Source organism: Poecile atricapillus, chromosome 26 (genome assembly GCF_030490865.1).
Source record: "Poecile atricapillus isolate bPoeAtr1 chromosome 26, bPoeAtr1.hap1, whole genome shotgun sequence".
NCBI classification, from domain to species: Eukaryota; Metazoa; Chordata; class Aves; order Passeriformes; family Paridae; genus Poecile; species Poecile atricapillus.
In genome coordinates, this window is record NC_081274.1 from 4,268,813 (window position 1) to 4,283,224 (window position 14,412).

Genomic DNA, 14,412 nt, shown 5'->3' on the forward strand with positions numbered 1-14,412 from the left:
TTAATGATTGAGTGAGAAGCAGGATTTGAGATAATGAATCTCGGACTTAGGTAAAAAATTCCTTTTCATTGTATGTTTGTTCAGCTGTGCTTATAATGAGAAAAGAGAAACTGATCAATGGGTTCAGGAAGATCACAGACCTTACATCTGGAAACCCATTTCAAAGTCACAAGGGAGGAAATTTGAGTTGTACCAAATGTCATTTGTAATGTCAACCATTGTAAAGGTAGAAAGGTGAGAGTGAGGAAGAGCAGTTTTCCTTCATCTCTTGATGACCCCTCCTCACCAAAACGACCCCCTCCTCAAATTAGGGAGCCCACCACTCAGGCATAATGACTTTTTAAACTCATTACCATGAATTTTAATCCAAAGTGGAGCATGGGAGGTGTTAGCATTATGAATATGTATTAGTATTAATATGTATTAGTATTTTGGATATTTAAGACTTTTGTAAATAAATAGACACTGGAATCTTTTGTCAACTTGCAGTGCGTATTAAGGGGATGACTCCTGCACTCGCCCAGTGCTGTGATTAAACATCCACTTTGTAACTTTAAACTGTTGGAGAGGTTTTTTGTCCATTAACAGATTGATGTTGATACCGGATCAATATTGCTATTTTGGTAAATCACTGCCAGTCTCTTCCCAGCCTCCCAGGACCCTTCAGAGCCCTCCTGTTCCTCTCAGGATCCCACAGCCCCCTCCCAATTTCTCCCCACTGCCCCAGGACCCCCAAACCCTCTCCCAGTCCCTTCCCAGCTACACCAGGACTCATCAGGAACCCTCTCAGTCTCTTCCCAGCACAATGAACCACATCCCAATCCCTGCTTTCCAATCCCCAATCTCCTTCCAGCCCCCCAGTCTTACTCAAATCCCTCCCAGTGACACCCAGCACCCCCAAACTCCCTCCCAGTGTCCACCAGGACCCCCAGAACCCCATTGTAATAAATTATTGTTTGTATTAAAAATTCGAAGGTTATAACTAAGACAAATGTGTTTGCCATGACATAAAAATATGGAATGTAAAAATCCTCTCCTTGGGGGTGGGAACGGGATTCTCTCCGGAAAACTACTGATGGCCACCAACACCCAGATAACGAACTCAGGCAGGCCCATCAACTCGGACAAACAGACAGGACACGGATCATCAAGACGACAATGGAGCTGGCTTGGGGAAATTACCTGCCTTTGGACCCGAGCAACGCCCTGCAGATTCCTGTAGGGAACAATCTGATTGACGAAAGAAAGACAAGCTCCAAAAGATAGGCCTTGCCAGACCTGAACATCCCGGTGTTGAAAAAGCAATCATTGGAAACAAAGGGGAAGACTCCGCCGAGATTTCCATCGGCACCAACCCCGGATCACATCACTTCATCCTTGATAACTCAGAATTAAAATACATACAGAGTCTCTTTGCATATGAGGAGACTCTGTCTGGACACAAGTTAGATCTATTCTTCCAAGCCAGGAAATCTATTCACCAAACAATCAGAAACACGTGGTGAATGGAGCCTGCTTGGAATTTTAGCCTGAGGACTTAAAAATCCTATAAAACCCCAAGCCTGAGAGCGCTCAGACGTGGATTTGGGAACCCTACACCTCAGGTGTAGACCCTGTCCACCCAGCGCTGCGCTGACCATTTTTATTGTGGTTTTTCTCTCTGTTTTTCTCTCTGTTTTTCTTTGTTGTTTATTAATAAATTTCTCTTTTTGATTTTATCCCAATTTTGCCTTTGCATTTATAACAGATTGGTGCCGTGACTCGGATCGGGAAAAACTGTGGGAGAATCTCGCTGTCCAGGGGGGTACCCCCGCCGATTTCGGCGGCCTGGGAAGCCGAGAGCCTCCGCAGTTCACTCCGACATCCGAACCAAATTTAGGCAAAAAGATAAAAACCACAATAAAAGAGAAACGGATCCTGAGAGCTCGGGAAGGCGCGGGGCCTTCGAGAAAAGCCGCGGCTTGGTAGCTTGTAAAAAGTCTGAAGTGCACGAAGACATCCTTGCAAGAAAATTGCTGCAAGTATTGTGAGGTTGAGCGGGCGATTGGGCAAGTGTGTGTGTGAGACGTGATCTGATCACGGAGCGAGTGCGGACTTCAAGGCCGCGTTTCCATCCTCCCGCGAGGGAATTGGCCGGCCACGAAGGAAGCGATTCCGTGTGAGACTCTCTTTCCACGTTTGTCAAGCCTGGGACTAAAGGGAGTCCCGGAGGACCGATTGCAAAGGGGTTGAAAGGGGAAGAGGACGTCCCAGCGAGCTCGGGAATAAGTAAACCCTTTCAACCAAAAGAACCTGGGAAGGGTTCAAAGGGAGAGGTCGAAGCGCTAAGAAAAACCCCGGTACAGCAAACCGCGAAGGTGAGTATTAGCAGACTTTTGACTCTCCAAATATAGTCGGACGAACACAACGCAGAAAAACAGGTAAGACTCTCTCTTCACCATGGGACAGAGAAAGAGTAAAGTGCAAAAGACAGTTGATGAGAAAAACCCTTCCGAGAAAACGAAGGGATTGTTAGACATCCCACCAGAAAGTCCTCTGGGATGGATGTTGAGGAATTGGGAAAATTGTTCCGAAAGGAAAGGAAAATCCAAAGCTAAAATGATTTATTACTGTGCCGAAGTTTGGGGAGGTCAGGAACTGAGAGACCATCTCATTTGGCCAGTACTAGGGACATTTGAAAGATGGACATGTGGCGAATTAATCGCCCATGTGGAGCGTAAAGTTTCCTCAGACCCTGAGGAGAAAGAATACGCCAGGCTCTGGTTAACTACCAGAGTCGGGTTGTTCCCGGTAAAACAGAAAAGTGAGACAAAAGCAGAAAGCTGGGAACCCCTGGATCATTTACCCCCACCATACCACGGGCCGGCAGGACCTCCTGCAGCAGATCAGGTGGTGCCGTCAGCACCCGCAGGTTCCCCAGGGCAACCAACCGAAGCACACCCATCGCGAACAAGGGAATCGGCGCCGGCAGTAGGTCCGGCAGCCCCCCCTGTGTCTCCGCCGGCTGAAACCCCGGCTGTCACGGCCTCTTCAGGGGCCAGGGGGATGCAAGGCTAGGGAATGCCTCATCCCCTGTTGCCAGTCCGGCCACCACTGCCGGGACCCTCGAACGAAACTAAGGAGGCATCATTTGGTAATTTAGTTACCGCGGAATATCCGCAAATAAAAGAATCAATTTCTAAGAATCCCAGTTCCCCTCCCTCGAGTCGAACTCGCTATAAGGCAAGATTGACGAATGAGGAATGGGGAGAAAACGAGACTGTGCATCGAATGTTTCCCCTCAGGGAAGTGCCAACTGCCCCAGGAGTTATTGGGTTCGTAAACGTACCCCTTAACTCAGGGGATGTGCGGGCGTTCACGAAGGAGATGGGACGATTGTTGGATGACCCGTTTGGGGTGGCTGAGAGATTGGATGAATTTTTAGGAAGTAGTATTTATACATATGAGGATCTCATGGCTATCCTGAGATCGCTGTTCAGTCAGGAGGAGAGAGAGATGATTAAGCAAGCTGGTATCAGGGATTGGGAACGGCGTAACCCACAGGGAACGCCAGGCAGTCAAAAATGGCCTGGTGTAAACCCGAGCTGGAACGCTCAGACGGAAGAAGGTAGAAGAAACATGGTGGATCTAAGGAATATGATTGTACAAGGAATAAGGGAGGCAGTTCCCCGGGGGCAAAATATTAGCAAAGCATTTGGGGAATGCCAAGGAAAGGAGGAATCACCCACTGAGTGGTTAGAGAGGTTAAGGCGAAGTCTGCAGTTATATTCTGGGACTGATCCTAACTCTCCAGTGGGAGAAGTTTTGCTCAAAACACAATTTGTGGCAAAATCTTGGGAGGATATCAGAAAGAAACTAGAAAAGATTGATGGGTGGCAAGAGAAAAGTTTACAAGAGCTTCTAAGAGAAGCTCAAAAGGTATATATGCGAAGAGAAGATGAAAAACAAAAGCTTCAGGCCAAAATACTAGTGGCCGCAGTAAAAGAAGTACAAAAACAAGAACAAAAACAAGGTAAAACAGTACCGAAAAAGCAACAGGGATCCCAGAAAGACAGTCCCGCTCCTCGAAAGAATCTGCCAGAATGTTTCTACTGTAAAAAGGTGGGGCACATCCAACGGGATTGCCGACAAAAGCAAAAAGATGAAAAGGTGTTTCAGGAAGATTAGGGAAGTCTTGGGCTCTTTCAGATGGGGAAATTAACAGCTACGGAGCCCTTGATAAAATTAAAAGTGGGTCCCCATCGCCAGGAAATAGAATTCCTGGTTGACACGGGAGCTGAAAGAAGCACCCTACAAAAATTACCCATGGGTTGCATGGCAAGCAAAGAAAAGGTGGTTGTGATTGGTGCTAAGGGAGACCCCTTTAAGGTCTCTGTAATAAAAGATGTGGAAATTGAGTCTCAAAATAAAGTTTGTTTAAGGAATTTATTGTTAGTAGAGGAAGCAGATTATAATTTATTAGGCAGAGACATGATTGTGGCATTAGGCATAAACATTGTCGTGAAAAATTCTGAATTGGTAATAAAGATATTCCATTTGACTCCAAAAGATGAAAGAAAAATTGATCCACGAGTGTGGCATTCAAAGGGAGAAGTGGGGAAATTAAATATTACCCCCATCAAAATTGAAATAGAAAACCCGGAAGATCCAATTAGGATCAAACAGTATCCCATCCCGATAGAAGGGAGGAGGGGTCTGAAATTAGTAATCGATGACCTTCTCAGAGGAGGTACCCTCGAACCTTGCATGTCCCAACATAACACCCCCATCCTTGCAGTAAAGAAAGCAGATGGGAGTTTCAGACTGGTTCAGGATCTAAGAGCAGTAAATGCTAGGACCCGAACCAGGTTCCCGGTCGTTGCAAACCCTTACACTTTACTTAACAGACTCTCACCTGAGGATGTATGGTACAGTGTAATTGATCTAAAAGATGCATTCTGGACTTGTCCTTTGAATGAAGGGAGTAGGAATTTCTTTGCTTTTCAGTGGGAGGATCCGGACACTAACAGAAATCAGCAGTTAAGGTGGACCGTCCTCCCGCAGGGATTCGTGGAATCCCCGAACTTATTTGGACAGGCATTGGAACAATTACTCACTCAATTCATTCCAGAGGAAGAGACAAAATTACTACAATATGTAGATGATTTGTTAATTGCCGGGACAACGGAAGAACAGGTTAAAAAGAGTACGATTTCCTTGTTGAATTTTCTGGGACAGAAAGGTTTGAAAGTATCGAAATCTAAACTGCAATTCACAGAGCCCGAAGTAAAATATCTCGGACATTGGATATCTCAGGGAAAAAAGAAATTGGACCCTGACAGGGTGGCAGGAATTCTCATACTTCCTGCCCCAAAAACAAAAACACAAATCAGACAATTTTTAGGGCTTCTGGGATATTGCAGACAATGGATTGAAGGATTTAGTGAAAAAGTAAAATTTTTATACGAAAGATTAAATACGGACAGATTAAAATGGACAACTCAGGATGAAAGTAAGTTCCAAGAACTGAAAAATGCTCTCATAACTGCCCCAGTTCTAACCTTGCCAGACACTAATAAGGAATTTCAACTGTTTGTCGATGTAAGTGGACAAACAGCGCAGGGAGTTCTGACCCAGGAGTGGGCAGAAAAGAAAAAGCCCATAGGATTTTTATCAAAAATCCTAGATCCAGTCAGTCGAGGTTGGCCTACTTGCTTACAAGCAATTGTTGCAGTAGCTCTCTTGGTTGGGGAAGCAAAAAAGATAACTTTTGGAGCCCCTTTAATAGTCTACACCCCACACGATGTAAGAAATATTTTACAGCAAAAGGCCGAAAAATGGCTAACTGATTCAAGGCTTCTGAAATATGAGGCCATGCTAATCAGTTCGCCAGGCCTCGAGTTAAGAACGACTACTGCCCAGAACCCGGCACAGTTTTTGTTTGGGGAACCAACAGGCGAGCTATTTCATAATTGCATTGAAGCAGTAGAATTACAAACCAAGGTAAGACCGGACTTGGAAGATCAGGAGTTGGAAGGAGGGGAAAAATGGTTCATTGACGGTTCATCAAAAATGGTGGAAGGAAAGAGAAAATCAGGTTATGCCATCATAAATGGCACGACCGGACAAATCATAGAGTCAGGTCCCCTGCAGGCAAGCTGGTCTGTGCAGGCCTGTGAGCTATTTGCTCTCCTAAGAGCCCTCAAGGGTTTAAAGGGAAAAAGGGGGACCATTTACACCGATTCAAAGTATGCATTTGGGGTGGTGCACACTTTTGGAAAGATATGGGAAGAAAGGGGTTTGATCAATACAAAAGGAAAAGGATTAATACATGGAGAAATAATTAGACAAATTTTAGAAGCAGTCAGAGAGCCACAAGAGATATCGGTTGTCCATGTAAAAGGACACCAAACTGGGTGGCAGTTTCACACAAGGGGGAACAATTTAGCAGACAAAGAGGCGAAACGAGCGGCTTTGTTGACGGTAAGTATTCCCGAGATTTTCCCAAAGGAACCACCAGAAGTATCCGTGCTCCCTTCAGAGAAGGAGCTGGAAGATTTCAGAAAGGTAGGTGGATATTTCAAAGAAAATAAATGGTGGTTGCCGGATGGGAGGGAGCTAGTTCCAAAAAGTATAGCAAAGGGAATACTCCGGAGACTGCATGAACAAACTCATTGGGGAACCAGAGCATTGGCTGAACAATTTTTAAAATTCTTCAGATGTAAAGGAATTTTTGAACTTGCCAAACAAGAGGTGCAGGGGTGTGTGATATGCCAAAAAGTTAATCGATCCAATTCGAAGCAAACAAATTGGGATGGTCGGCCACTTTCATACAGGCCGTTTGAAAGAATCCAAGTGGATTTCACTGAATTACCCAAAATTGGTAGAAATAAATATTTACTGGTGATAGTAGATAAACTGACACATTGGGTAGAAGCATTTCCTAGAGCGAAGGCTACAGCCCAGACTGTGTCTAAAATTCTACTAGAAGAAATAATTCCTAGATATGGGATAGTGGACCATATCGATTCGGACCAAGGCACTCACTTCACCTCAAAAATCATTAAAGAATTATCAGATGCATTAGGAATCAGATGGCAATATCACACTCCTTGGCATCCTCAGAGTTTGGGGCAGGTAGAAAGGATGAATCAAACATTGAAATCACAATTGTCCAAATTAATAATTGAGACAAAAATGACTTGGGTCCGATGTCTTCCTTTGGCACTGTTGAACATCAGGACCATGCCACATTCGGAAACAGGCTTGTCCCCCTTTGAAATGCTATATGGAATGCCATATAAGCATGGAATGCCGGTGTCACATCCTCAAATAGAGGATGTGCAACTTCAACCATATCTCATTTCTGTAAATAAAAATTTACAGGAGCTCAGGAGAAGAGGATTGATTCCCCAAAGCGCGACATTGGGATTTCCAATCCACAAAATTCGACCAGGAGACAAAGTATTGATCAAAGTGTGGAGAGAACTTCCCCTCAGCCCACACTGGGAAGGCCCATTCCTCGTCCTCCTAACAACAGATACTGCGGTTCGAACGGCCGAGAAGGGTTGGACACACTCTTCCCGGGCAAAGAAAGTTCCAGATTGCAATTCCTCCGAGTGGAAAGTTACCACCCCTCCGGGAGAATTGAAAATCAAGCTCCGACGACAACACAAATGAACACTGACGAAAGGATAAGTTGCACCATTCTTGATTGTTACTGTTTTCCGTTTGTACATTTTAAGTGCACTTATTGTGAACAAATTTGGGTGACTCACTGTTTAAGGGGGTATAGACCGAGGGGCTTGTGCACTAAGTGCTACGAGAAAGAGTTAAACCAGACTAATCGATTCCTAATACTTGCAACCCGGGCAGGCCTGTTGGAACTCGACTCTCCGGAGTGGTTCCTGTTTTATCAAAGGGGATTGAGGGGTCAACTCGATTGTAAAGCGGAACCCCTGGAAATTGAGTGTTGTAGAACCATAAAAGTACCGTGCAGGTTCGACACGGTCAAGGCATCTCGGTGGGCAACCTTTAAGCGAAGGTTTGCCATCAGGACTTCAAGGGCCCCTGAAGACAGTCCTTGCTGCCGAGAAGATGGTTATCCCCGCCGTATACTCTTATACGGGCGAAGGGAATGGCAGAGGGACGCAATTGTGGGGAATCCTGATGTTCCTGAACCTAGAACCTAGCCACGTGCTTGGCCGAGGGAATGAAGCCCGAGGTGCCTCCAGGGGAGGGTCCCCTGGGGAAGTGTGAGCAGTGTCGGACTGCCACAGGAACCGAGCGATTGACCGTTTGTCCTCCGGAATTGCACACAGGGGTATGTTGGTTAAACGATACTCAATTCAATTTGTGCAAACTAAAAGAGAAAATTTGGTGCTCAAACCCAGGGGCAAGTGTTATGGAAAAACCCATTTGGACCTCGGAAGAACTAAGGGTTCAAGTAACCCACTTCCGGAACAAAAGAGAAATAAGGGGAATTCCCCCAATCTCGGTCTGTGGACAGTGTAACAAAACTGTCTGGATTGGGGGAAAGAAGCAGTCAACATTTTTAGCATACCACCGAGTCAACCCTTTATGCTACAATAAAGCAAACTTAAAACCTTGTATGATGGGTGGAAAAATGTATTGGGAAGGGAAAAATTTGAAACACAAAACAAAAATGTCATTTAATAATGAGCCTATAGTTTTGGATTTACTGAAAGCAGATGATGAAAGAGTGTGTCTTCAATTCGACCCAGTATTCTGTTTTTCTAAGGATGAGGAAGGGTTAGACCCAGAAAATAAAATAAAACAGCTAACCCTAGAATTAAAACGACAGGAAATGGAAAATAAGAGAAAAAGATTAGAGCAAGAGAGGTTAAACTCTCTCAGCGAGCAATATGAGCAATTGGAAAAACAATACAACAATTGGAAATTACCTAGCCCAAATCAAAATCTATTTATAGATTTGATGCAGGAGATAGCCACTGAATTAGGCTTATCCAACTGTTGGATATGCGGTGGCTTGAAATCAGCTGAAAGATGGCCATGGAAGGGAGAGGGATTGACCCCAGAACAATTACTAAAATGGACAGGACTAAAATTATCAAAAACGACCCGAAGACCAGAGGGATGGGTAATTGACAAAAGAATGATTGGAACATTTTGCATCAGCCGGGAGGGAAGGGAATTTACTGACTTAGTAGGGTACACCCCGTGTGTAAATACCCTCACGGTAAATTCAGATAAGAAAACAAAAATCTGGCAACCGGAACCACCCGAGGGGTATTGGAGTCCCTCTCGGGAAAATAACTGCGAATGGGTAGAAATCATTGGACTTTGTTGGAATAAAAATCTGGGGGCCAATCCCTTCCATGCATTCATAGGCCTGAGGGAATATTGGGAGGATCCGGCAAAAACTAATAAAGGTTGGGAAGCGCCAGATGGAATTTACTGGATATGCGGAAAGAAAGCATACAGTGAATTACCTCGGAAGTGGAAAGGGTCATGCACACTCGGAATAATTCGGCCGTTTTTCTTTACATTACCTAAAGATGAAAGTAAGTCTTTAGGTGCTCCCCTCTTTGAAACTTTAGCGCGACAAAAAAGGGACTTAAAAAGAGAACTACCGATGGCAGGAGGCAGCCAAAAGTGGAAAGAGGAGGAATGGCCTGCCGAAAGAATCATACAATATTATGGACCAGCCACCTGGGCAAATGACGGCAGTTGGGGTTATAGAACCCCCATTTACCTCCTTAATCGACTCATCAGGCTGCAGGCGGTAGTAGAGGTAGTCTCGAACCACACTTCAGAAGCCCTGGAACTCCTGGCAAAACAGCACTCACAAATGAGAGCTTTCGTTTACCAGAATAGATTAGCTCTCGACTATTTGCTAGCCGAGGAGGGAGGAGTGTGCGGAAGATATAACGAATCTGAGTGTTGCATGGAGATAGATGACTACGGGGAAACTATAAAGGGACTAGCTGCAGAAATAAAAAAGGTGGCACATGTGCCAGTCCAGAAATGGAATTCCATCCTACAAGCCTCCTGGTGGGACCAAATCTTTGGGCAAGGGGCTTGGTGGAAAAAGCTAGTGTTCTTTATAAGATGTTCAGTTGCTGGAGTCATCTTCCTACCATGTCTAATTCCTTGTCTGATCAGATTAATACACTCTGTGGTCCAAGGAATGCAAATTGCCACCCTCCCAATAGACCCAGAAAAGGCACAAGATAAAACAGCCCTTCTCTCTAAAATAATGAAATTAGAGGAAGAGAAAGAAAGTAAAAATGCATTGAAAGCCTTAGAAGAATTTGAAAACAAACACATGTTGTCACAAGAAATTAATGGTTCAGTAACAGATGAAGAAGAAAGTGAAAATAGGTAAGAGGAATGCAAATATTCCTCTTCCAAAAAAATAATTAGTTTTAAAAAGAACGAATTTTTAATGTGATAAATTATTAGGTGGGGGACTGTAATAAATTATTGTATGTATTAAAAATTCGGAAAGTTATAAATAAGACAAATGTGTTTGTAATGATGTAAAAATATGAAATGTAAAAACCCCTCTCCGGGTCTGGTCGGGATCCCCTCCGGAAAACGGCAGATTGCTACCAACACCCAGATAACGAACTCAGGCAGGCCCATCAACTCGGACGAATAGACAGGACAAGGATCATCAAAACAACAATGGAGCTGGCTCAGGGAAATTATCTGCCTCCGGACCTGAACAACGCCCTACAGATTTCCGTGGGGAACAATCAGGTCGACAAAGAAAGACAAACTCCAAAAAGATAGGTATCGCCAGACTTGAACATCCCACCTGTCAAACCAGTGTTGGAAAAGCAATCAAGAAGGACAAAGGGGAAAACACGGCCGAGATATCCATCAGCACCGGCCCGGATTCCACCACTCTGCCATGATGACACAAGTTGAAATACATACAGAATCTCCTTTACATATGAGGAGATTCTGTCCGGACACTAGTTAACTTCATTATTCCATGCCAGGAAATCCATTCACTGGACAATCAAGGACACTTGGTGAATGGAACCTGCTTGGAATCTTCGCCTAAAGACATAAAATCCCTATAAAAACCGAGGCTTGGGAACCCTCAAGCGTGGATTTGGGAATCCTATACCTCTGGTGTAGACCCTGTCCACCCAGCGCTACGCTGACCTTTTTATTGTGGGTTTTTATCGTTGTTTCTCTTTGTTGTTTATTAATAAATTTCTTTTTTTAATTCGTATCACGAATTTGCCTTTGCATTTATAACAGGAGGTAAGGTCACCATGCCAATAACAGCCTCATTGTTACTGTTCCTCTTTCACAGGTTAACTTCCCATCAATTGATCAATCCGTTGTTCCTCTTAAGGGTCAAATTCCCAGCAGTCGACCCATAAGGTTTCCTTCAAAGTCTGTTCTTTGTCATCCTGTTGGTGTGCACAACAGAGGACCAAATACGGCAGGGCCTTAGACACAACTTTGCTCCCTGACACACACAGGCTTCTTGTCCCACTACTGCCCTTCAGTAACACCTTTAACTCCACAATGCTGTGGCACCAGGCCTTCAGCACAGGGACCTTTCCAGCCTGATCTGCGCTCCTTCCTCTGCGTCTCTGCACAAAACACGGTGCAGGAGAGAACGGCAGGAGGGGCCCGTGTGTCACAGCGCTCCGGATTTGTGACCCTTCAGCTCCACAGAGATGCAGGTTAAGTGAAAAAGGCAAACTGTTTATTAACAGGGATGAACTGGAAAGGGAAAGAAGGGGATGGGCATGGACTGAGGGCTGGAGGGAAGGAGCTGTCAAAAGGGAGGAAGAATAGAGGGAAAAAAGGGGATGGGCACAGTCTGAGGGCTGGAGGGAGCTATCTACAGGCTGGGAGAGGGCTGAAGCCCCGTGAGGATCCCACAGGCTCAGCTGTGCCAGTTGTCTCCAGTGGCACTGGGAGGTGGTGTCCTCTTCAGTGTCTCCTGCTGCTGTTCTTGGGACACTTGTTTACTGGCAAACTGAGCTTGGATATTCTGGTTGCTGTGGGATGGAGCGGTGTCTTTCCTCGGGGCTTCAGTGGCTGGAAGAGAGAGGAGGAGAGGCACGGTCAGGGCATGCATCTGCAGGGATCCTAGGAGACATTCCTCCCAAGGACATTCCACCTGGCTCTTGCAATGGCCACAAGAGAGGACCAGACAACAGGATCAGCCAGAAGGTGCTGGCCACAGCTCCCACCCATGTCCCTGAAATCTCTCTGCTCTCTGCCCACACCGCCCTCACCCAGACAGGGAACGAAGCACTCTGCAGCTGGGCTAGGGATTGCAGCTCCCTGCCCAGGCATTGCAAGTGCCCCCCGCCAGCCCCCAGTGCCAGCCTGCTGCTCTCACTCACCCTCACTGAGGGTCTGCAGCTCTTCCTTGTGCGCCCTTGTTCATGAACATCCTGACCGTGCCTGAGAACACAGAGCCTGTCAGGGCCCCAGCAGCACAGCTCCCTGCCAGCGGCGCTGCCAGCCCTGGGGCCACACGGCCTCCCGCCCCGGCAGGGCTCAGCCCGGGCCCTTGCCGCATCCTGACTCAGCCCAAGGGCACGGCTGCCAGAGGCCGGCAGCAGCAGCCCCGAGGGCAGCCGGGGCTCCAGGGCACCGGGCCCGGGTGCCGCTGCCGGGGCAGCAGCCGGGGCTGGGGCCGAGCTGCGGCGGGGCGGGGAGGGAGCCCGGGCTCGTGGCTCACCGATGAAGCTGACGGCCGCCTCTCGCAGGGACTCCTGTGGGCTGTCCAGATATGGCAGGGCCCGGCTCACCTGCTCGGCCGCTCGCCTCTCGTCCTGTGCCAGCTGCAGAGAGCGGCAGGAGGGAAGGGTTGGTGCGGGCTCTGCCCCTCGGCCGGGCGCTGCCTGCGGCCAGCCCCGGCCTCCCGTGCCCGCCCAGCCCTGAGGCCCGGCCAGCAGCCCCACTGGGCTGGGGCTCTATCGACACCCGGCTCGGGGCCACAGGAGCCTGGAGAGGAACCCGTGTGGCCCAGGGAAGGGAGCAGCGTGTGGGGCACAGGCTGGAACCCCTGGGTGCAGCACTGGGCCACAGCTGCCAGCCCCACACACTGAGCACTGGGGCCAGGGAGCTTCTCCAGGCTGAGGCTGGGGTTTCCAGGCCGTCCTTTACCACACATTCGGCGATCTTCGACAGATCCTCTGTTGGCAGCACACACAGGAGCTCTGTGTTCTTCAAGAAGGTGGCAGCACAGTGCAGGGTTTCCCGAGAGGCCTGGAGAGATGCAGAGATGGCATTGCTGCCCAGGGCACAGGAGTTGCATCCCTGTGCCAAGGCCAGGAGGAAGCTGCAGCCTGGGAGGCAGCAGAGCAGGAAGCAGCCGAGCCCCCTGCCAGAGATCAACCAGCATCACCCAAAACCTCACATCAGCCACGCGCAGGTTCTCATCGTGGCAGTGCAAAATGAGTGGGAGCAGACTCTGCTTCACAATTCCCTCCATTGCCTTTTTTCCCTCTTCCACTACCAGGTTCATGGCCTTGCAGAAGAGGTGAATGGAGAGCACCTGCACGTGGCTTTTGTCCTGGAGGAAAGAAGGAGGAAAAGATCTCAGCGCCAACTTCTCCAGCCCACCTGGGCAAAGGCCTGAAAATCCACAGGGCCAAAGTTTGTGTGGGCAGTAGCCAGTGCCCGTGGCCGGGGCACAGAGCCTTACATGGTCAAAGAGAGGCACAAGTGGCTCAGCAATCTTGGGGGCAGCATTCCTTGATAAACGAAGATGTTTTCTCTTGAGCAGATTTGTGAACACAGACAGAGACATGCTGACCACTTCTCCGTCTGTGTCACTCAGCAGCTGCAGGACGCTTTTACACAGTCTGCGTATAGGTCTGGCCTGTGTGGAACACAAGGCTGTGCTGGGAAGCCCTGAACGGCTGCAGTGCCAAGACCGCCCTGGCACTGCAACCCCACCCTGCTGCTGCTGGGCCCAGAGGCCAAAGGCCTGTCCCAAAGCACTCAGGCAGGTGAGGCAGGAGAGCTGGGAGCAGCTGCCTCAGCTCCTGAATCACAGCCAGCCCAAGGGGCTGCTTTGCCCAGCACAGCTTCAGCCGCTGCCCCGTTCTCACCAGCGAGGGTTCCTTGCTGAGCACCACGAGGCCTCTGAGCGCCAGGCGACGCCTCTGCCTGCACTTGTTCTGCAGCTGCCTTGACGTGATCTCAAGGACACAGTACCCACAGTCACTCAAGTTTAGGCAATCCAGGACCTGAAAGGCACAGGGCAGTGACAGGGGAACCAGCCGGCAGGAGCCTGGAACTGCGCAGGGCTGGGCCCAGGCAGCAGCACAGGGCGCGGGCACCGTCCCAGGCAGCTGTGGCTATGCAAGGGGACAGGGCTGGCAGGCAGCTCAGCGAGGTAGTGCTGGCCATCAGGCTCACCTCCACAAGGAATGCCAGGGAGGACAGATCCCAAGGTGC

General features: G+C 48.1%; 1 protein-coding gene and 1 pseudogene across 1 annotated transcript; both read left to right on the forward strand.

Moving 5' to 3' along the window:
- LOC131588452 (zinc finger protein 208-like) overlaps positions 1-14,412 on the forward strand; it is a 443,404-nt pseudogene that overhangs the window by 364,705 nt on the left and 64,287 nt on the right.
- Positions 4,157-7,659, forward strand: LOC131588511 (uncharacterized). The gene is made up of 2 exons (XM_058857403.1): positions 4,157-6,546; positions 7,366-7,659. The coding sequence occupies exons 1-2, from the start codon at positions 4,189-4,191 to the stop codon at positions 7,657-7,659; spliced, it is 2,652 nt and encodes an 883-aa protein (XP_058713386.1). The 5' UTR covers positions 4,157-4,188.

Coding starts and splice junctions, on each gene's coding strand:
- LOC131588511 (XM_058857403.1), top strand. CDS start 4,189: ATGGGGAAATTAACAGCTACGGAGCCCTTGATAAAATTAAAAGTGGGT. Junction 6,547..7,365: donor AGCTGGAAGATTTCAGAAAG/GTAGGTGGATAT, acceptor AAAAATTTACAG/GAGCTCAGGAGAAGAGGATT.